This window comes from Myotis nattereri (genome assembly GCF_964212035.1).
Source record: "Myotis nattereri genome assembly, chromosome: 6".
In the NCBI taxonomy this organism is placed as follows: Eukaryota; Metazoa; Chordata; class Mammalia; order Chiroptera; family Vespertilionidae; genus Myotis; species Myotis nattereri.
Window position 1 is genome coordinate 47,980,832 of NC_138081.1, and position 22,564 is coordinate 48,003,395.

General features: G+C 44.7%; 1 protein-coding gene across 1 annotated transcript in view; it reads right to left on the minus strand.

The window, feature by feature from the left end:
• Positions 1-22,564, minus strand: part of MDN1 (midasin AAA ATPase 1) — a 153,309-nt gene that overhangs the window by 30,175 nt on the left and 100,570 nt on the right. The window contains exons 60-77 of the mRNA XM_081094168.1: positions 19,908-20,122; positions 19,179-19,566; positions 18,302-18,411; positions 16,965-17,670; positions 15,325-15,486; positions 14,566-14,836; positions 12,064-12,299; positions 11,819-11,914; positions 11,089-11,183; positions 10,663-10,784; positions 9,937-10,083; positions 8,982-9,091; positions 8,077-8,150; positions 7,390-7,588; positions 5,926-6,085; positions 2,012-2,158; positions 1,323-1,449; positions 193-298 (exon numbers count right to left, since the gene is read on the minus strand). Of these exons, the coding sequence (XP_080950294.1) occupies positions 193-298; positions 1,323-1,449; positions 2,012-2,158; positions 5,926-6,085; positions 7,390-7,588; positions 8,077-8,150; positions 8,982-9,091; positions 9,937-10,083; positions 10,663-10,784; positions 11,089-11,183; positions 11,819-11,914; positions 12,064-12,299; positions 14,566-14,836; positions 15,325-15,486; positions 16,965-17,670; positions 18,302-18,411; positions 19,179-19,566; positions 19,908-20,122 (3,471 nt within the window). The remainder of the gene's footprint in view (positions 1-192; positions 299-1,322; positions 1,450-2,011; positions 2,159-5,925; positions 6,086-7,389; positions 7,589-8,076; positions 8,151-8,981; positions 9,092-9,936; positions 10,084-10,662; positions 10,785-11,088; positions 11,184-11,818; positions 11,915-12,063; positions 12,300-14,565; positions 14,837-15,324; positions 15,487-16,964; positions 17,671-18,301; positions 18,412-19,178; positions 19,567-19,907; positions 20,123-22,564) is intronic.

The window sequence follows — 22,564 nt, forward strand, 5'->3', positions numbered from 1 at the left end:
AAGTTTATGTTTAATAATTATTTTTATGCATTTGGCCCTGTTGGCAAATGTAACAAAATTTATTATAAGATGCTCTCTGATTAGGCACAAAATTACACTGATTTGTATTGTAAGTTTAATGATGTTCTGCCCTGGGATGACAGAGCTGGAGCTCCCTGGGCCCTGGCAATTCTGAGGGGCTACCACTCTAACCTTGACAGGAGCTGCTAGGGCTGCGCTAAGTCTGGCGTGTCGTGCGAGAGAGAGATAAAAATACTTCTGGCACCCATCCCACGAAGACGAGATTTCTGTAAGCAGCCTGAAAAAAAAATTAAAATGTGATTTACTTAATTAAAATCACTTATCCCACCCCAAATCCTAACGATTCAGAGATTGATATATTTAGCCACAACCAAAAGCTGAGAGTCTGAATAGATTTATTTCTATGAGGCACTCATGAGTCCTTTATGCAAAGGATGTATCATGTACTTAGCACTGAAAGTATAGTGGGGAGATAAATTATGATGACCATATCATTTCCTTAATGGAAACTTAGTAATTACCTTGGCAGTGGAGGCTAGGCCATAAATCCCAATGCCTACAAGGGCCAAGCAGATGTCACATGACTAAGGAAAGCCAAGCACAAAAATGATGCATGGCAATGACAGCTGACCTCCACATGGGAGAACAGGGATTGTTAGGGAGCACTGTGAACGGAGAGCATGTGTTCTGTCAAAGGGAGAGAGCCTACTTCTGACCACATTGGAAAGCTAGCCCACCTGGTCAAATTCTCTTAAAAACTGAAAATCCAGAATGTTCATGGAAAATTTTTACTGTTTACAATGTTGTGTTGAACTACAATTTAAAGCACCAAGAAGGCTACTACGCAAACTAAACACAAATGTATGCAATACCCAGTTCATGCAAATCAGCATTTACAACAACCTCGCCACAGTTAAAAGAGGCAGCTCTGTCTCAAAGATTCCAGGCTCTCAAATTCAAGAATATATTACAATTTATAAAAGGTTTATATCTGTGAAAGAGCCAAAACTGTGGCTATACTCTCACAGATGTTCACTTGTACATTCCAATGAAGTAGAGACCTCAGGAAAATCAAAGGACCAAAAAATAATTGAAGAGGCAAATACGAGAAAAGAGAAAGGAAAAAGAAGGGAGAAAATTAACACTTGCTGAATGCTCACTAGGAGCCAGGTCCTGAGCCAGGCACTGGTCTAAATGCTATCTTTAGAGCAATGCTAGAAGAGAGGTATTGTTATCCCCTTTGGCAAATGAGGACATGGAGGCTTACATGACTGGCTCCATTTATAATTAAACAAACAAACCTAGAATCTGCCTCCTGAGTGCTGCTGACTATAGACAATGCGCTCCGGAGATCCAACGGGCGAAGATGAAGCATCTCTTGAGGGTTTTTGGAACGGGCCCAGGCAAGACCTTTGCGATATGACAAACCTAGGAAGTAAGTCGCATGTGTTTGGGTAAAGATGCTGAGGAGAGGGTGGATGTGCCCTGCCCCGCTCCTGCCCCTCAATGCCATTGCTGCTCCAAGTCAAGTCCTCGGAACAGCATCAACCAAGCAGCCTACTGGAAAGCAGATGCCCAGGCGCTGCGCCACACCAGCCGAAACAGATCTACTTGTGCACCTTAAGATTCCCCGAGTGACTCATACAAGCACTCAGGTTTGAGAAGCACTGCTCTCTAAGCGATGCTGGAAGGGTGGGTGCTGTACAACAAAAGGTGATAAATAAAATACGTAAAAGGTGAAAATAAAAAACATAATTTCTGAGAAACCTCATTACAAAACTGAAAATATTTGGGAATCACAGACAGTTCATCACACCATTTTTGTATGTGTGTGACCGGAACTCTTAGAATGGCATTTTAAAACCTTGCCAGCCACCTTCTATTTCCCACTGTCTCCACTGTTTCTAGAAAGTTCCTTCAAATCGTCCATGCTGTTTTTCTCCCTAAAAGTGGTGATTATACTCCATTGGGTTTCAAGTGAGAACCTTACCGGTTTTTGCAAGGTGCTTAAAGAGGTCTGCCAATGCTCGCTGCTTCTGCATGAGAATGTGCTTGGCTTCTGACCGCTGCTTCTCCTTCTCTGCAGAGGGCTCCACCTGTAAGCTCTGCAGCTCACTCACAGAGGAAATTACTTCACCTGGGGGGAAACAGAAATATGGAAATCCCCAGGCTCATTAATGTGTTAAAAGTACCCAAGACCAAGGACACTTTGGGAGATGAGGCTCAGATGTCATTTATTTTTATATCCTGGATGACAACAGAAAAATAAAAACACATGGGATTTCATTTCTTTTGACAACAAACAATTCAAAAGCAGTTCTTTTTTTAAGGGTTTTATAATCACGCAAAAAGCACTTACTGAGCACCAACTGTGTGCAGTGACTGATAGTAGGAATTTAAGTCATCTGAGGTGCATTTCCTGTAAATATGATACATACAGAACTCCTACCCTGTACCTGCTTCTGGGTAGACAACCTTTTCGCCTGCACAACTCCAGAAGCACTTATTTGCAGCTGTTCAGAGAGGTCTGTCATTTTCTAAAGGCCATTCAGCTGAAGAGTGGACTTGCCAACAGGACTTGAACCCTGGCCTAATCAACTTGAAAGCCCAAGTTCTTTCTCCAGCACCATCCTGCCTTCCAGAATACAAAGAGGTACCTGTAACAGGCACCTGACACAGAACATGTTTGGGCTGACCGTATCCCCCCCAGATGCATGTTGAAGTCCTAACCCATAGCACACCTGAATGTGACTGTCTTTGGAGAAAGGGTCTTTAAAGAGGTAATTAGCCGAAACCGGTTTGGCTCAGTGGATAGAGCGTCAGCCTGCGGACTGAGAGATCCCAGGTTCGATTCCGGTCAAGGGCATGTATCTGGGTTGCAGGCATATCCCCAGTAGGAGATGTGCAGGAGGCAGCTGATCGATGATTCTCTCTCATCGATGTTTCTAACTCTCTATCTCTCTCCCTTCCTCTCTGTAAAAAATCAATAAAATATATTTCAAAAAAAATAAAATAAAAAAATAAAGAGGTAAAGTCATATGGGTGGTCCAAATCTACACTAATAAAAGAGAAAAATGGTAATTGGCGTACAACGATACCTTTTTCATTGGCTAATCAGGGCTATATGCAAATTAACTGCCAACTAAGATTGGCAGTTAACTGCCAACTAAGACTGGCAGTTAACTGCCAACAAGATGGCGGCTAATTTGCATATGTAGGCACAATGCAGGGAGGCGAAAGGGAAAGCAGGAAGAAGCCCCCTGCCACTGACAGTGATCTGAAACCCAGGGGGGAGCTAAGAGCTGGGGGGCAGGGCAAAGGCGGCCCTGGGGCCGCCTTTGCCCTGCCCCCCAGCCATGATCGGAGAATCAGGCGCCTTTGCCGCCCTGGCCAGTGATAGCAGGAAGTAGGGGTGGAGCCAGCGATGGGAGCTGGGCACGGTCGAAGCTGGCAGTCCCAGGAGCTAGGGGTCCCTTGCCTGGGCCTAAAGCGAAGCCCACGATCGCGGCGCCCCCCGCTGCCACTGCAGGTCCCCGCTGCCTGGGCCGGACGCCTAGGCCAGAGGCGTTAGGCCTGGGCAGGGGCGGAGCCTGCAACCGCGGGGAGCTGGGGGTCCGCTGCCCAGGCCTGACACCTCTGCCGGAGGCCTCAGGCCTGGTCAAGGGGCCGATCCTGTGATTGGTGACCGGAGGGTGATGAGGGTCAACTCCTCTGGCTGAGGCATCAGGCCTGGGTGGGGGGCAGAGCCGGGGATTGGGGGGATATGATGGTCCCCTTGCCCAGGCCTGAAGCCTGGGTCAGAGGCATCAGGCTTGGGCGGGGGGTGGAGCAAGCGATCAGAGGGAGATGGGGGTCCCCTGCCCAGGCATGATTCCTGGGCCAGAGGCCTCAGGCCTGGGCGGGGGCCAGAGCCAGTGATCGGGGGGAGATGGGGGTCCCCTGTCCAAGCCTGACACCTCTGGCGGAGGCGTCAGGTCTGGGCAAGGGGCTGATCAGGCGATCGGAGGGTGATGGGGGTCAATGCCTGAGGGCTCCCAGTATGTGAGAGGGGGCAGGCTGGGCTGAGGGACACTCTCCCCCCACACACACATACCCAGTGCACAAATTTCGTGCACCGGGCCCCTAGTCTAGTATAAGTGGTGCCCTTACTAGTAGAAGAGACTGGAACACAGATATGCATAGGGGGAAGACAGTATGAAGACACAGTGAGCCATGTATAAGCCAAGGTGAGAGGACTCAGAAGAAGCCAAACACTTCTTGGACTTTCAGCCTTCAGAACTGTGAGAAAATTAACCTGTTGTTAAAGCCGCCCAATAGGTAGCACTTTGTTAACGCAGCCCTAGCAGACTAACACAGGCAGTCTGGACTTCCAGGCGAGAGCAAGTGCAACACATGCAATCCCTTGGCACCGCATGGGAAGTGGAGGGGAGAATGCTTTGCATCACACAGAGCGGTGCCCTATCCAGAAGATGCACATGGGCCTTGTATTCTATTGACCCTTATCATGAGGCACAGGCAGAAAGGTCATCTTGAGCAATAATAATAGGCTATTCTAATACTAGTGGTCCGGTGCACGAAATTCATGCACATTAAAAGGGAATTAATTAGAGGAAATATTTTAATGTTGCTATTTGCACTTTAGTGTCAGAGATGAAAGAAAATTAGAAAATGTATATGAAAACCTCCCTCCTGTCAGAGTCTGGGGCATGCCGTGGGACCCAGTGTTAAGTCCCCGCCCACCCGCGTGTGCCTTGAAATCATGCAAGACCCAGAGCAGGCTGGCCCCACCCCTACCAAGCTCCATAGGGCAGGGGGCGCAGCCTCAGGTCCCCCGTCAAGCCCCGCCAGGTGGGGGGGGCGCAGCCTCAGGTCCCCCAGTCCCAGCGCTGGGGTGAGGGGCCCAGCCTCAGGTGCCCTGGCTCTGGTGCAGGGGGCATGGCCTCAGGTCCCCCAGCCCTGGTGCAAGGGCATGACGACCATTTGCATATTAGCTCTTTATTATATAGGAAGTTTTCAAAATAAGGAGCTCCCTGAGATCAAAACATAACCTAATGAAAGAAGGACCATGCCCTAGCTGGTTTGGTTCAATGGATAGAGCGTCAGTCTGCGGACTGAAGTGTCCCGGGTTCGATTCCAGCCAAGGGCACATGCCTGGGTTGTGGGCTCAATCCCCAGTGGGCGGCATGCAGGAGGCAGCCAATCAATGATTCTCTCTCATCATTGATGTTTCTATCTCTCTCTCTCCTTCTCCCTTCCTCTCTAAAATCAATAAAATATATTTTTTTAAAGAAAGAAAGAAAGAAAGAAAGAAGGACCAGCCTCACTCTGACACCGTACACCCTGGGGGAAGTGGTAAAGGGCTGCCAAGAGTCCCAACCACTTACTAAATGCTGGAGTCCTCTCCCTAGCCGCCAGTGTTATACTACTGAGCAAATCTTGGTTCTCAAGTCCCTGAGCAAAAGTGCTCAGGGAGATGAAACTGCTACCCCTCTCTGAAGTGAAGAAAGCAAGAGGGCTGTGGGTGAATCTTCCTTTTTCTCTAACTTAAAAGACAACATTTTGAGAGGCAGAGACAGCTTCCAAACTCTGGGAAATCCATCTCCGTGTCCCTCTACTCATGGCCGCAAACAACAGGATCTGATATAGACAAGGCTGCTATAAAATGGCATAACACCACTAGTTTAGATGAGAGAACAAGAGGAAAATTGAAAGTTTGTGTCATTTCAGTTGGCTCCTATATATGGGCTCAGCTGGTTTTTAGACCACTTATTTATTCAATTAACTACTCAACAGTATTCAAGATGTCAAAAAAGGACATAGGTGACAAATTCCCAGCCCTACTGGGCCACTGGGAAAAACTCGAGAGAGCAAGCCCTACCCTTGCCCCTGGCTGCAGGCACCCACCGGTAAACTGATCGAGGCCATCCACTAGGTGAGGGAGGCGGCTTTCCTTCATGAACGTCAGGCACATCTTCCTCATTCGTTTTGTGAGCTTCGGCAAGCGATACAGCAGCTCACCCTCCGAGGGGAAAGGGACACCCAGACACTGTTCTGGAACTGTGGCCTACGAGACAGAACATGGTTTGGTCTTCCTGCCAAGAACACAAGTAATAGCACTAACCTGCTCAGGCACTAAATGTAAATGCTTCACTCTCCACATACACCTAGCTCAGCAAATATTAAACTCTCTTCTGAAGTCTCACAGGAATAAATGTAGCATCACCGAAATTAATTCGGCATGAACTGTGGCTATTTAGAAAATGAGATCACAGCAGCAAAGGACCCCACCTCACCTCTGGCAACAGTGCCAGCCATAGAGACTCTGGTTCTCATCTCTGGGTTCAGCAGGATGAATATGCATGCTGCCTTTGAAGTGCTGTGCTGCCCAGCGAGGCTACACTGATCTGCCAAATCCTTCTTTTACTGCCATCTCTCCCTGCCCGCCACTTCCAGTTCAAATATCAAGAACCCAGATAGTAGATAAAGGGAAAAGCTTTCATCCACAGGGCTTATTTTCATTGTTTTTCCCCCTAAGAATCCCTGAAATCCCTGTGTTGTCATTAATAACATGTCAAAGTTTTAGATCAGCATGACAGAAGCAGTGAGCTGACAAATACAATTAAAAGAAAATACACCTGGCAACCATCTTATCTGTAAAGCCATATCATGGCTATATGCTCAATTTCTATTATGCTTTTTGTACTATTAAAATATTAAAAATAGATTGAAGAACTCCATTGCTCCCTCTATGGATCCAGAGTGGGAAGTACAGGAAGAAGGCAAAAGTTATTACTCTCTTGAGGCATGCTCCCCTCCCCAAATCCTGGATCTCCCTACAACCAAGGGTAGAAAGGAGGAACACCCATCCTGTAATAGACCTATTCACTCAAAGTCTCTATGACTATTACATTTTCAGGAATTTTGCAAGCCACCACTTAACTCTTGGTGCTTGAAATTGGCCACGATGAGAGTATTTACACCATGGTCATCAGCAACCACTATAAACTAGCACATCACTACATACATTCACTCCGGTGCAGCAGCTTCAGTGTTAGCACCCAAAGGCAGCTCCAATGGCATATTCCTACACTGATGCTTCAAATCTTCTGTCATAGGTAAATGAAATGTTCACAAGTAAGCAAGCATACTTATTTCTCTTAGGCTAGCATTAAACTTTCAGCACCAGGATCCTGGCTTTTTCTCTTATTCTGTAGTGAGGTCAGGCAGACATACAAATGCTAAATACATCCAAAGAGCAAGAATTTAAAGGTATTTCCTCACCTAGTTCTAAGAACATTCCTTACACAGAAAGCATAAATCCCATCTGACTGGCCTAGGCATAAGAAACACTATTCCTCAAGCTAGTACCTGTGCAGCTGCTGGCCGGGCTAGCAGAGTCTCCCTCAAAGCCTTGTTCAGATTCCGAATGGGTGATGCCTCACTCGTGGCTGCTTCTGTTGGCTGAGGCAAAAAGTCAGGCTGTTCCTCCTTGTCACTCTCCACCAGGGATGACTGGCAGGGTTCACTGAGGACAGCTTCAAATTTCTTCATGAATTTAAAGAGGGTCCTGGCCCCAGGCAATAACAGAGATGAGGAGGGAAAAATGGATGGAAGTGAGGAAATGTAAAAATAATATCATACTGTGTACACATGTAACTTACTTTTTGTATACAATGAGTTCCATTAGATACAATCATATTTTAAAAGAAAAAAAAAGTATGAGAAGTATTGTCATCTCCCTTTTCTAGGAGAAAATAACTAAAGCTAGAGATGGTGGGATCACTTTACTCAAGGTAAAACAGCTGGTGGGTGGAAGAAGATTCAGCCTTTCCACAGCACACAGTCTGCTTCACCTCAAGGCACACCAATCCAGCCTGCAGGTAGACCAGGCTTTGGGTGGTACGGCATGGTGTTGGAAAGCCACACCAAAACAATCTTGTGTTTTATAATAAGTTTAGGCAGCACTAAGTCAAACCATTATAACAATGTAATCTTGCTACCTACCATTCACAAATTCTGAGCTTTAGTCACGCCCAGTTTTAAAAGATGAATTACCTGTGTGTCTTTTCCACAGATTGTTTAATGGACCAGAAGCTGACATCATTCCACTTGGATATTTTAACAAATTCCTGTAAAATAAATGAAGCTCAAGGGATGGCTTTATAAACCTGGTATCATTCTGTTTCTTTTAAGATCATCTGTTTGCCAAAGACCAGAGCCCACTCCATCCCAAACACAGGGCTGTGTCAGTGAACAAAACAAGTCTAAAAAAGTTACCAGTGTTTGTCTCAAAGGAATGAAAAGGACTACTGCTATAATCAAAAGGTCACCTGATATGTACTCTGGCTCATATCAGGGTTGGTTCCACCACCACTGAGAGTATCAAAAAGAGAGTGTCCTCATGCCTGGCCGGTGTGGTCAGTGGTTGAGCACAGACCCATACACCAAGAGGTCATGGGGTTTGATTCTGAGAAGGGCACATGCCTGGCTTGCGGGCTCAATCCCCAGCAGGGGGCATGCAGGAGGCAGCTGATCGATGTTGATGTTTCTCTCTCACAATTGTTTCTATCTATCCCTTCCCCTCTAAAATAATTAAAAACTTTAAAAAAAAAGAGGGTCCTCGTGACCCCGTGGCACCTCATGGCACATGGACAGTGCTCCTCTGAGCTGGAAGATCAGCCTGGTAAGACCAGGGGAGCAAGCACTAACAGACACCTGGGGCAATTCTCTTGAGGAGTCTTTGACGGGCTACTCCATTAGCCCCTCACGAACTAAGCGAGGTCACAATGGAGCCAATGCCACAGAATGTAAATCTTGCCATCCTACTGGGCAGTTGCAATGCTCTCCTCCATTCCCCAGAGTCCCTGCCTCATTGTTAAACAGATGAAAGAACAGAACTAAATAAAACAATTTGCTGATTTTGCTCTCCCAAGAGTAATCATGACAGCTGTTCATCTTACTTTAAGTTCTTTTTCTAGGGGGGAACGAAGTTCCACAATTTTGGCTTGGACCCGGTCAAAGAATTGCTTGTAATAATGGTACAAATTCCATAGAACACTGCAAAGTGAATCTGGAAGAAATGAAAAGGAAAACAAAAACAGCACACTTACTACTTGTGCTACTGGCTCCACCTGTGGGGGTCACATTTCAGAGATGTGCCTTCCTCATTACTCTTCAGGTAATAAGTTTACAGTATGTTTCATAGGCTCATCAGGGAGCCTATCTGAATTTAGCAGTTCCCAGAGAGGCAGGCTGTCAACAACTACCCTACTTTTTCATTTCAGCTTGCAGCGAAATTTCTTGTTGCGTTTTTTTCTTAAAGATGGTGTGATCAGACATTCTGCTAAATTTAATTTCAAACCCTTTCTCTAATTCTTATTGTAAAGTCAGCAGAAACTGAGCCTGTTTAAAAAGTGGCATATTAAGAGGCTCACCGTGACTGCTCATTCACCTACACTCTATACTCATTTTACAGTGACAGTGTTATCCAAGTTGCTGCAGTCAGGGGAAAGTAACTGACAGCAGGAGTTTTGTGTGCAGGGGCTTGATGAGTGGCAGTGTTCTCACTACATCAAAGAAGCTAACAATGGCCTGGATCAAGCAGAAGCTCAGCAGGACATACCACTGTCTAGACAGAAAGGCATGCTGTCTCAGCATGCCAGTTTGGGCCCGAGCTCTGCACCTGGCAGGTTACCTCTGCCAGAGTTCAGTAGTCAGCGCTTCACTAATAACCAGCCTGTACTTTAATCGAATGTTTATCTCTACATCTCCTGTGAATCACATTAAAGTGAAAGATGGCTGTAAGTGTTTAAAACCTGGTATGCAATAAGATACCTGTATCATGAGGAGAATTCAAAGTCTAACCCATTATAACATTGCAGCATAAAAGTAAAGAAAAAAATGGTGTCTCCTTACCTTTTCCTTCAACTTGTGGCATCAGCAAGACATGACAATGGAAAACCAGTAACATCTGAAGGCGTACATGGAATTCTCCCAGTGAGGATCCTTCAATAAATGCTTGTAACGTGCTGACCAGCAACATCAGGGTCATCTGTTTGTCATCTGTAGAGATTCAAAGAGGAAAACATACATGTGCCTGCAACCATCATTCCCTATTCATAACATGTATGCAGTCTCCTAGGGCACCCACTGAGGGATGGCAGTCAAGCAGAGATCACAATTACAAGGAAGCTTTGAAGCAAGGATCGCAAGCTGATTTAGAAACAAGTTGTACTCAGGGTGTATTAAATGCACTTGCACTCCCAGCAAATCATGAAACTGAATTATGAGGTGCTCATTATAAGTATGAAATGAAACACTCTTAAACTCAAACACATATGCTACCTACCAAGAAAGCAACGTTCATTTTGACTTGTCTCATGGATATAGAGCCTAAGGAAACCTTATGACTAACGCTCTACTCTCGGGAAATAGTCACTTAAACCTCTCTGATTTTGTCATTAAGAGAAGAACTACACGGCTTTCTTGGCTGACCACTCAGGAATACCATGAGGTCAAATGACGCATCCCTGTGAAAGCAGTGGCAGGAGGGGACATGGGTGCAGGTAAATCCTACACTGTGCAGCACTCCAGTTCAGCTTGGGCCCTCTGAATAAGCAGGCACTGTCTGACAGGTATTACCTTCCTGCTCTTCTGTTTGTTCCTGCATGTGCTTCTCAAGCATCTGATAGATGGAGAACCAGTGCTTGGTGGATTTTTCAGTGTGGCGCTTCATGGTATTATCCAAACTCATAGACCAGCAGCTGAAACATGAGAGAAGAGGCCAAGGAAACATTAAGGGAAATCCATTTGTAATATCTAGAACCACAAAAGCAGCAGCTAAATGGAGATGAAGAAGACTCCCAGTTTGCTGCCTCAGGACGGTATGTTGTTACCTGGTCTCTACTAAGGTCGTTCTAATGCCCAGCTTTTAATCTGTGGTTAATGACTGAAAGCACATTCTCTACCTGTTCTCTAGCTGTACTACAGAAACAAGAAGAAACAAACATGCACGTCCCTGCGACACAAGGTCAGGAGGGGAAGGGAAGTGACAAATGTATCACTTACTTCAGTTCCAGTTTACGCCAACGAATGATCATCTGACTGACCAAATCCAGGTGTTTCCGCAGAGAGAGAACTCGACTTGCATTCTCCTCCCAATCCTACAGACACAAAGATAAAAGTTACTATGGCCATTATTCAATCCCTTCATCACCTCCTCCCTCAAGAACATCCTGGGCTTTTCTTGTGTAAACACCACTGGGTCCTTCAACTTGAATGCTGATTTACCAAGAGCAGTAATGTGTTTACATCCTGTGTATCTAGCTTCCAGTTCTTTCTGGTCACCTGACAGAACCCCAGCAGAGCCAAGATTAGAGGCAGGCAAAAGCACAGGATTTGGAGACCTGGGCCGTAATTCCTGTTGTTAATCCATGACCCCTGCGCAGTTCAGGGCCCTCATCTGATAATCAGGGAAGCACCAGCTACTTCCCTGTGAGAGGACTGAGGGGGACAGTGTGTGAAGGCACTCAGACAATCTGAAGACCCACCTAGAAGCCCTGGCCAGGAGCCCTCGGTGCCCATGGACGCTGCATCCCACTGAGAACAGGTGAGGTAGGGAGGTCCCTTACATGCCTCACAGAGGTAATGGTTTCCCTTGCAATGCCAGAAAAAAACAAGGTTTATCCTTCTCTAACCCAGACTGTAACTTTCTGTCCCTCTAACACTAATGGTGCCACAAGATATTTTTTTTTCAATTGATTACAAACTAAAACGAGGAGAGGAGGAATCATTATACCTGTGCCTTTGCCAGAAGGATCTCTAACCCATTCAGGAACTTGGAGATGGGGCTGGAAAGTGGGAAACTACGAATTCTGTCCATTACAACCATCAGCTGCAGGGAGAAAAAGAAGTGGGGGTGTCTAGGTGTTAATACCAATCATCCAAAAGTCTCAGGGTACTAAAGAGAGACCTCACCAGAAGGTTCCTACAGGGATGGCAAAGGCCACATCCTCCGTGCCCTCTCCACACCACCCACCCTACCTGCACAAGCGCTGGATGTTCTGGCCAATCCTGCAGCAGCCGAATGACAGCCTCTGAGAAACCCTGAAGCACAGGTTGACAAAGCCGTGCTTCTGGGACATTGGGGTGCTGGTAGAAGTCGTAGGGTCCATCTGGCTTCACTATCAGGTCTGAGGTCGCCTCCCCAAAGAGAGTGTTATGGGAGAGGGTGCAGGCCAAAAGCTGGCTGCCCAAGAGCTGGGCATTCAGGTCAACGCCTGTGAAGTTAACGTCAGAGTAAAGTCAATAGACTCAGTAATTTGTTAAGTTAAAAAGATATTAGAAACATGCTAGAAAATAATGAACGGAACCTCACTGCCATCTGCAACCAAAGCGACATAGGCCTACAGGACTGTGACCTACTACTGCCGCATCACGAAACTATGCCAAATTCCTAGGTTATATCTGAAGAACTGGGATATGACCTAAGAGAATCAAGAGGGTAGTACAGAGTCTGGCTTGATGGATTCAGATTCAATTTCTGTAGCTGTTCTCAGCAAGTAGAAATGAAATTTAAAGCCTCCTTCCTATTTGCATGGAGTAACTCATGAAGTCATGGAGAAAACTGTATCAAACCATATTTGGTGAGATTAATTTCCGAGTTCCCAGGAATACATGATATCATTTGGAAAGCACTGAAGTTATTAAAGTAAATAATGCTGAAGACCATTTAAGTCAATGGTTCTCAACCTTCCTAATGCCGCGACCCTTTAATACAGTTCCTCATGTTGTGGTGACCCCCAACCATAAAATTTTTGTTGCTACTTCATAACTGTATGCAGGATGTATTTTCATTGTTACAAATTGAACATAATTAAAGCATAGTGATTAATCACAAAAACAATATGTAATTATAGATGTTTTCCGATGGTCTTAGGCGACCCCTATGAAAGGGTTGTTCGACCCCCAAAGGGGTCTCGACCCACAGGTTGAGAACCGCTGATTTAAGCTAAGTCCACACCCTTATTTTGTTAATCCCTTAACCCCAAAGCATTCAAACGATGAAAATCCATCTCTATCACAGAATTTTAAACCAATTTTTTTGAATCGGCTTAAGTCTTTTAAACTAAGAAAATTCCATTAATTTAAAAAAAATCTAGTTTTCTGAGGAAACTCCATACTGTTCTCCACAGTGGCTGCACCAGTCTGCATTCCCACCAGCAGTGCACGAGGGTCCCATTTTTCCGCATCCTCACCAGAACTTGACATTTGTTGATTTGTTGATGATAGTCATTCTGACAGGTGTGAGATGGTACCTCATTGTCATTTTGATTTGCATCTCTAGGATGATTAGTGACTTTGAACATACTTTCCTATGTCTTTTGGCCTTCCTTATGTCCTCTTTCGAAAAGTATCTATTTAGGTTCATTGCCCATTTTTTGATTGGGTTGTTTATCTTCCTTTTGTTAAGTTGTATGAGTTTAATGTAAATGTTGGAGAATAAACCCTTATCGGAGATAACATTGGCAAATACGTTATCCCATGCAGTGGGCTTTCTTGTTGTTTTGTTGGGGGTTTCTTTTGCTGTGCAAAAGCCTTTTATTTTGATGTAGTCACATTTGTTTATTTTCTCTTTAGTTTCCATTGCCTTAGGAGCTGTATCTGTGAAGAAATTGCTTTGGCATATGTCTGAGATTTTGCTGCCTGTGGATTCCTCTAATATTTTTATGGTTTCCCGTCTTACGTTTAAGTTCTTTAACCATTTTGAGTTTATTTTTGTGTATGGTGTAAGTTGGTGGTCTAGTTTCAATTTTTTTACATGTATTTGTCCAATTTTCCCAACACCATTTATTGAAGAGTCTGTCTTGAGACCCAGTGATCCCACTTCTAGGAATATATCCTAAGAAACTAGAAACACCAATCAGAAAGGATATATGCACCCCTATGTTCATAGCAGCACAATTTACAATAGCCAAGATTTGGAAACAGCCTAAGTTCCCATTGGCAGATGAGTGGTTTAAAAAACGGTGGTACATCTACACAAGGGAATATTACGCTGCTATAAAAAGGAAGGAACTCCTACCATGTGCAACAGCATGGATGGACCTGGAGAGCAGTATGCTAAGCGAAATAAGTCAGTCAGAGAGAGATAAATATCACATGATCTCAGTCATTTGTGGAAAATAATGAGCAACATAAACTGATGAAAAGAAATAAATACAGAGACAGAGAAGCATCAATCAGACTATTGAACCTTAGAGGGAGGGCAGGGGAGGGTGAGAAGGGGGAGAGATCAACCAAAGGACTTGTATGCATGCATGTAAGCATAACAATGGGCACAGATAGGAGCGGGGGGGGAGGGGGGGGGCGTGCAGGGGGTAATGAGGGGATAAGGACACATATGTAATACCTTAATCAATAAAGAAACAAAAAAAATTTTAAATCTAGGAAAAGCAGGGAGGCAATGGTTTCATTGTTCCAGAAGTAGCAATGATATCTATTCATTTTGATTTCCTAAGAGTATAACAAAGTAAATAGCCATACCCATTAGGGGGTAGAAGTGTGTCACCAGAGATGCCCCAGTCTGATAGCAGGACAGAAACAGGCTGAGGTAGTGCTTTGCCTCATGCTGTGGCAGAGTCTGTTGGTACCAGAGGGACCGAGCAAAGCTGAGGCACAGCTGCTGGTGAATCAGCATCACAGCCTGCATGGAGCTTGGGGAGAGGAGGGTGGGGTCTGTGGCTGCTGCTGTTTCTTGCCCATCTGAAGTTCCCTTCTCCTCTAGTGTTGGTTCTACCAAAATATCTGCGAAGTCCTGTAAATAACATTCGAGCAATCAAACTTTAAAGAAATATTAAATCCAGTTCTTATCAGACTAAAAGGAAGGGAAAAGATGGAGTGTGAACAATCAAGAAAATGAGGTAGTGACTTATACGCAACTAGAGGCCTGGTGCATGAAATTCATGCACGGGTAGAGTCCCTAGGCCTGGCCAGTGATCAGGGCAGATCAGGGCCTTTCGACTGCCAGCTGGGGCCTCCCTTCCCCAGCTGCTGGCTGCTGGCCAGGGCCTCCCTTCCCCAGCTGCTGGCCTGGGCCTTCCTTCGTTCCGTTCTGCCCCCTGATGGTCAGCGCACATCACAGCAAACGATCAAACTCTCGGTCTTCCAGTCTCATTCCCAAGGGGACACTTTGCATATTATATATATATGATCTAGTAAAAAGACTGCAAAACCATTGGAGGGAAGTGTGTGTGTGTGTGTGTGTGTGTTATCAAGGGCATTCATTCCAGAACAAATCCTGACCTGCTGATGCAGTGGAAACTGTCTTCTGAACTCCCGCTCCTCCTCTTCCTCCTCGCTCAGGGCTGTCCGGGAGCTCCTGCTCCTGTATCTGTAGAGGCTGTTCTCCTGCTCGGCCTTCTCTTGGGCAAGGCGTTCCTGCTCATCCCACTCATTGATGATTTCCTGAAAAGTCACACATTCAGAAGGAAGTTTATTTGCCTTTGCTGAGTCACTTACAATGAAAAAGCACAAGATTTACTCTCTTAATTTCTCATGAAAACAGAATATCATGGTTAAAAAACAAATAAATGCCAACATCCAAGAAACTAATTTTCAGGGAACAGAGAGCAAACGGCCTTTGTTTTCAAACTGTGTCTACAGCGACCCCTTTCCTAAACCCCCCCTTGCTACAGCATTAGCATTTTACAGGTGTAAAACTTCCTGTCAGGGGTCAATGGTGCTCTGCACTAAGGACAGGCTGGGGGGGAGGAACAAGAGGGGAGGGGCAGTGTGCGGGTGTGATTCACTACCAATCAGGCAAAATTGGGATATGCCTTATCAGACATTTCTTAAATCCCCTATTACCTCTAAGATTTTAAGTCCTTATATTGGCAAAAGTATAAATAAAGAAACCACAGAGTATTGATGAAGATAAGCATCCACCATTCAGTAAGATAATTTGTACTGAAAGCCCAAGCAGTTAATCTTTGTCCCAGCAATTCTGCTGCCTAGAATTGATATGCAAAGACTTGGTTATAAGACTATTTATAGTGTTGTTGGGTTTTTCCCAAAAAACAGCAGAAAGAAGTACATAGAAATATAAATCTTCAATTATAGGGAATTATTTAAATGACTTATATCATACCCACACAATGGAAAACTAGGCAGCAGCTGAACATGATGCAAGTAAAGAATACCATAATTATGGGGAAAATAATCACCAAATGCTATTAGGTTTTTTTAAAGCAAGTCACAAAACAGAATGGACTTTATTATTGGTTTGTAGTACTCCAGTGACTAAAGGACCCATCTCAGGGACCATGGGAGGGATGGAATTGTTTTCAACCAGTACATTTTTATCAGTTAAATATTGGGTCACTATGTTAAGATTTTTATTCTTAAAAAGGTTCTATTACTAAACAAAAAACAGTAAACCACTGGGAGGAATGACTTAAAATAAGAATGTCACAGACATATATATATATAGACAAAAATAAGCAAGTCTAGAATGGGATACACCAACATGTTAACAGAGTTTGGTAAATTCTAGTAATTTTTGCTAATATTTACTATTTTAACTGTTTTAAATGAGAACAAGTTGATTTTGTTGGTAAGGGGAAAAAAAGGTGTTATTTTATTCATAGTAATAAAAAATTATATGACAAAAACTAACAAAGTCAAAGGAAAACCAACAAATTCTTTGCAGTGTATAACACAAATAAAGGGCTAATATCACTATGATTTTTTTAATCTCTTAAAAACTGAGAAACAAAGGCCTCCAAACCCCACCGTTAAATGGGAAATAAAAGAAACAACAGTAGATCCCCCTCAGTCATCACAGTCTCTGTGAACACTGACACTGCTGTCCTGCAGGTGCCCCGCTTGTGCTCCCAGCTCCCTTGAGGAGGGGTTGGGGCAGACCCGCACTGGGACAGGCTTACCTGGCACACGTGTCTGAAGAGCTGCAAGGCCCTCTGGTCCAGCTCTCCCTTGCAGAGCACATGGGAGCGCAGGTAAAGAAGGGCGTTCAGCAGCAGCTGTTCTCGGGTGGGGCAGGGTCTCTGGCTCTTGCTTTCCAGCTCCTTTGCTCCTGAGCGCTTGAGGGTCAACTTCCCAAGGCCTCGCAGAACCTCCTCTGACTTGACTGAGCACAAAGCATCTGCATGAGCATAGTAAGTGGGGAAGGTGGGGCCCACTGATGGGAAAGCCAACAGGGATGCGACCAGAGCGTCCAGCCTGTCTGCACAGACCACGCTGCTGTGGAGTGAGGAGTGGACCTCGGATGCCACCAGCCTCATGCCATGCTGCATCTGCAAGATGGATGCCTGCAGTGGGGTCACGGAGTCTGGATACAGGGCGTACTCCTCGGCCAGCCGCCTCCTGAACTGGTGGTGCGACTGCTGCCAGGAGGCTTCCTCCTTCAGAAGGTTCTGGGCCACCTGGGCAGACCGAAGCCCGTCCATCTGCAGGGCCTGCAGGAGCCGTGTGAGCAGATCCTGAACAGCCGGGGCCTTGGCGATGCTGGAGATGTAGTGGTGGATCTCCTGCACCAGGGACTCATATGCAGGCAGCTGGGGTCTGAAGGCCTGCTTCTTCGACAGGCTGCATATTAGATTCTCCAGCTGATCAATTCTTTGGTAAAGCAACCTAAAGGCAAAATAATACAAAAAAAAGAGCAAGAAATCTAGACTGAGCTGTCAGGAAAATAGAATGAAGACATTCCTGCTACTAAGGGATAATATGATGACATTAACAATTATAATAAAAATGGATAATATAGAGAGCAGTTACTATATGCCACACATGATGTTAATTAAGCAATTTAGATGCATATCTCATCACAACTTACTGAAGTGGGTACTATTATCCTTTTACAGATATGGGTACTGAAGCTTAAAGGCATTAAGTGGCCTACTCAAAGTCCAAATTCAAAGGGCAGATGCAGTTCTGAGAGGCACTCAGAACCCAAATACCATACAGTATTTCCTAAAGCAACAGACCCACACAGTGGACCTCATCACACCCAACTTCTTCCATGTGAAGAATAAGTTCTGTTTTCAACCCTCTTGGCCCCATGTGAATCCGGCCCCTCCTTTCACAGAGCATATCTTTTCCTGGCTATAACCATGGCTTGGGATCTAATTGTTAATGTGGTTCAGAGATAGATATCATCACCTCTGCTAACACTGTAATTACATTATAAAGGTCAACCTCAAAATGCTTTTTTTAAAAGGAGAGACTATAATCTCCAACACAAATAACCACTCTGCTGTGTTACCTGATATGAGGATGAGAGTAATTGATAATGACTTCATCTTCCAGGTCTCTTCCAGTCTGTAGCTCGGACGAGAGGTTTCGGGTCTTCCACTCGCACTGCAGCTGGTATAACTAATTGAAAGGGAGAAGCTGGTCTGCTATGCCCAGCTAAGACCTTGCCCGAGAGGACAATGCCCTGGGGGAGGGTAGAGCACTGGACTGGAAGAACTGGGGCTCCTGAATGACCTGAGGGGTGGCTCAGGTAGGTCCCTCAGGTGATTAGGTGAAAGAAACTACCTTATTTTCAGCACTGAACTTCTGGGACACTGGTATAGCAACTTAGCCTTCATCTCAATTAATATAATTTTCCTTCAAAATACAGAACTAGTATCTCACTATCTTCAGGTAGGCAGTTCCTGGTTTGGTTCAAATAGAAAAAGTACCCATAAGATCTGAATGTACTTGATTCTGGACTTTTCAATACCGAACAACAAAAGTTCAAAACCCATAGAATACTATACTCTGTCTGAAGTACTTTCCAAATCAAACATCCAAAACTTAGTTCCAGGGCAGGGCGTCTGGATAGTAAGGGCTACATACAGCACTTCCCTGGCAGTGCCTCAGGTGTTCTGCTGTTGTGCCCTCTGTCCACTGAAGCCTATAGCCAGACACAGCAGCACCCTATGTAGGGCCCCTCTCCCAGGGCCTGAGCCCACTCAGAGGAACTCCCAGAGGGAAAAAGCAGTCTTTAGAACACAATCCTGGGAAGTCACAGGGCATCTTGAGCAAAATTGCCCTTTTGATGCTCTGTGCACCCAAAAGGGAGTAAAAAGGGTTAACACACTAAGTAAATCCAGCCAGTCAGGACGGAGCCCATGCCCCAATTCTCGTCTCCATACCTCTTCCTTGGCATATCTGAGCTTGTATTCCCTCTTCACTGCGGGGTCGAAGCGTGCCTGGGGAAGCCATGTCTGAATCTGGAGCAGGCCGAGGCTCACCCAGAGGCTCCCACGCCGGGCTGGCTCAGGTAGGTCCCGCTTACCCTCCCCTTCCCCGAACAAGAGACGTAGGGAGGTGAGCAAGAGACACAACAGGTCTTTGGGCAGCAACTCCTGCCCGGCCATGTCCCCAAGAGTCTGGGCCACGTGCTGAAAAGCCTGGCTGTCCCCACGCAGCAGCTGCTCGCAGTTGTGCATGTACTCCTGCCGTAGGGTCTCGGGGAGCAGCTCAGCCAGGCCTGCCAGGTGTCGGCACAGCACGAGCCCCTGGAGCCGGGAATCCGTGCGTCTGAGGGGATAAGGAAGCACTTAAGTGCTTGCATTGCATCAAACAGCATTCCTTTCTTACACTATCACACTGCACTCCAATACTAGGTGTTTTCATTTTCATATAATCTATGATTTTCTAAGCATTACTCTCTTGATCATGACATGCTTAAAATTGACTGAGCAGCTGGCCAGTTCACAGTAGCCTGTGATGGGCTGAAAACCTGCTGATCCAGCAAGAAAACACCCTGGCCTTCACCTACCAGAACTGGCCACCAGAGAAGCAATTTCTGACTGAGGTCCCTGATGCAAACTCTGGAGAAACAAAAGGAGCTTTACAGCCTGCCCAAGGGGAGGGAATACCTGAACTCTGCTACTGAAGGGACAGCCATGTTGGTCCAAAGCACTGAGCTGATGTCCCGGAGCTGCTGGGCTCTTTCAACCCACTCTCCCAGAGTGACATGCGAAGAGGATAGGATGGGGAGGCCGCTCACATCCCAAGGACTTGCTCTGCAGCTGCTGGTCAAGACTTCAAAGCAGCACTTGGAGAACATGGCTCTACTGAGACTGCCAGGGCCCTAATGGATAAAGAGTTAAGTCACTTTAGAAATTAATTAAAAGGATTTCAATAAGTAGCACTGGCACCTTAGAGGTAAGAAAAAGAATAAGGAAAAGAGGTTCAGGTTGCTAGGACCAGGAGGACTAAATGGTGTAAGGTGTCGGCAGGCCTTAAAGCAGTGGTTCTCAACCTTCCTAATGCTGCGACCCTTCAATACAGTTCCTCATGTTGTGGTGACCCCCCAACCATAAAATTACTTTCATTGCTACTTCATAACTGTAATTTTGCTACTGTTATGAATGGTAATGTAAATATCTGATAGGCAGGATGTATTTTCATTGTTACAAATTGAACATAATTAAACCATAGTGATTAATCACAAAAACAATATGTAATTATATATGTTTTCCGATGGTCTTAGGCAAACCCTGTGAAAGGGTCGTTCGACCCCCAAAGGGGTCGCAACCCACAGGTTGAGAACCGCTGCCTTAAAGGAATGTAGACTCTATTCTCCAGCAATGAGGAGCAATGAGTGCTTCAGGAATGCAAGGAAACCCCTGAATCCTGGACATTAGGAAGGCCATTCTTTTTTTCTTTTCTTTTTCAATATATTTTATTGTTTTTTTACAGAGAGGAAGGGAGAGGGATAGAGAGTTAGAAACATCGATCAGCTGCCTCCTGCACAATCCTTACTGGGGATGTGCCCGCAACCAAGGTACATGCCCTTGACCGGAATCGAACCTGGGACCCTTCAGTCCACAGGCCGATGATCTATCCCAAGGGTCCTCAAACTACAGCCCACGGGCCACATGCAAATACAAATATTATATTTGTTCCTGTTTTGTTTTTTTACTTCAAAATAAGATATGTGCAGTGTGCATAGGAATTTGTTCATTTTTTTTTTTAAACTATAATCCGGCCCTCCAACGGTCTGAGGGACAGTGAACTGGCCCCCTGTTTAAAAAGTTACAGAACCCCTGCTCTACCCGCTGAGCCAAACCAGTTAGGGCAGGAAGGCCACGCTTGCAGTACAGCTCGGAATGCACTGCAGAAAGGTGAGATTCAGAGGCAAAGAACTAGGAACAAATGTAAGAGTCAGGGACAAAGTTTGCCAAGCTGTGCTCCTTGGACTGTTCATCTGGGACACAGTAGTAGCTGTCCTCAGCAAAAGCTGGTCAAACACATGTAATAGGAAACGCTACTCAACTCTCAGGGACCCATAATGTTTATCACCTAAGAGCTTTGAGAGATATTTTTCAATAATAACAAAACAAAACAGTTTTGATAGAGCAACAGAACAGAAAAGACTCCAAAAGTAAATTCTTGAACATTTATGGGAAAATAAAATATATAATCAAGGTGGCATTTCAAATGAGAGTGAAAGGGTTAATTAGTCAAAAATGGTGCTGTTATACAGCATTCGGATACGTTTGCAAAACATAAAAAATTTGTAAGTCTACCTCAAAAAACAAGATATCCAGATAAACTTGATTTAAATACAAAATAAAAATACAGAAAGAATTATGGGAAAATAGTTTTTTTAATTCTAGGTATAGTGAAGGAAGAGTTTTTTAAAAAAGCATGACACCTGCCATATACAGATGATGTATCACAGAACTGTACACTTGAAACCTAAACAATTTTATTAATCAATGTTACCCCAATAAATTTAATTTAAAAATAATGACAAAATTAAAAATGAATAAATAAATAGCACGGCACCAAAGCCAGAAAGCAGAAAGGGGTAAGCATATTTAAAAAGAAGACATTAAGCCCAGCCAGCATGGCTCAGTGGTTGAGCAGCAATTTAAGAACCAGGTCACATTTGATCCCGGTCAGGGCATATGCCTGGGTTGTGGGCTCCATCCCCAGTGTTGGGTGTGCATGAGGCAGCTAATCTATGATTCTCTCTCATCGTTGACATTTCTCTCTATTTTCATCTCCCTTTCTCTCCGAAATCAATAAAAATATTTTTCTTAAAAAAGAGATTGCCAATAATAAAATGATGAACCCAATTTTTTAAACAAAATGGGTAATGATTACATAGAATGATACGTAATCATGTTCACTCTCAAAAAATAATCAAAGGTGTATGGATTAAAATGAGATTGTAAAAATTGTCTAACTTAATGCTGATAACACCAGTGTGGCGATGTGATGGAGAAACAGGTCCTCATGTATATAATAAAGGAAACTGTGCTCTAGTCCCAAGTCCTCCAGCTTCATGATCTCCCTCTTTACTGGCTCCTAGCATGTTTAAAAAGTAAAACAAAAACCACCTGACTGACATTCTGGTAATAGCTATAAATTTCTTTAACTGTGCGTACTTTAATCAGGGTTAAATTCCAGTTCTTATATCCACGGAAATACCAAAGGGACAAAAACTTAAGCAAGGGGAATTGATACAGTATGCTTATTACAGGAAAGGGAGGAAATACAGACAAGAAACCTCAAAACCTAT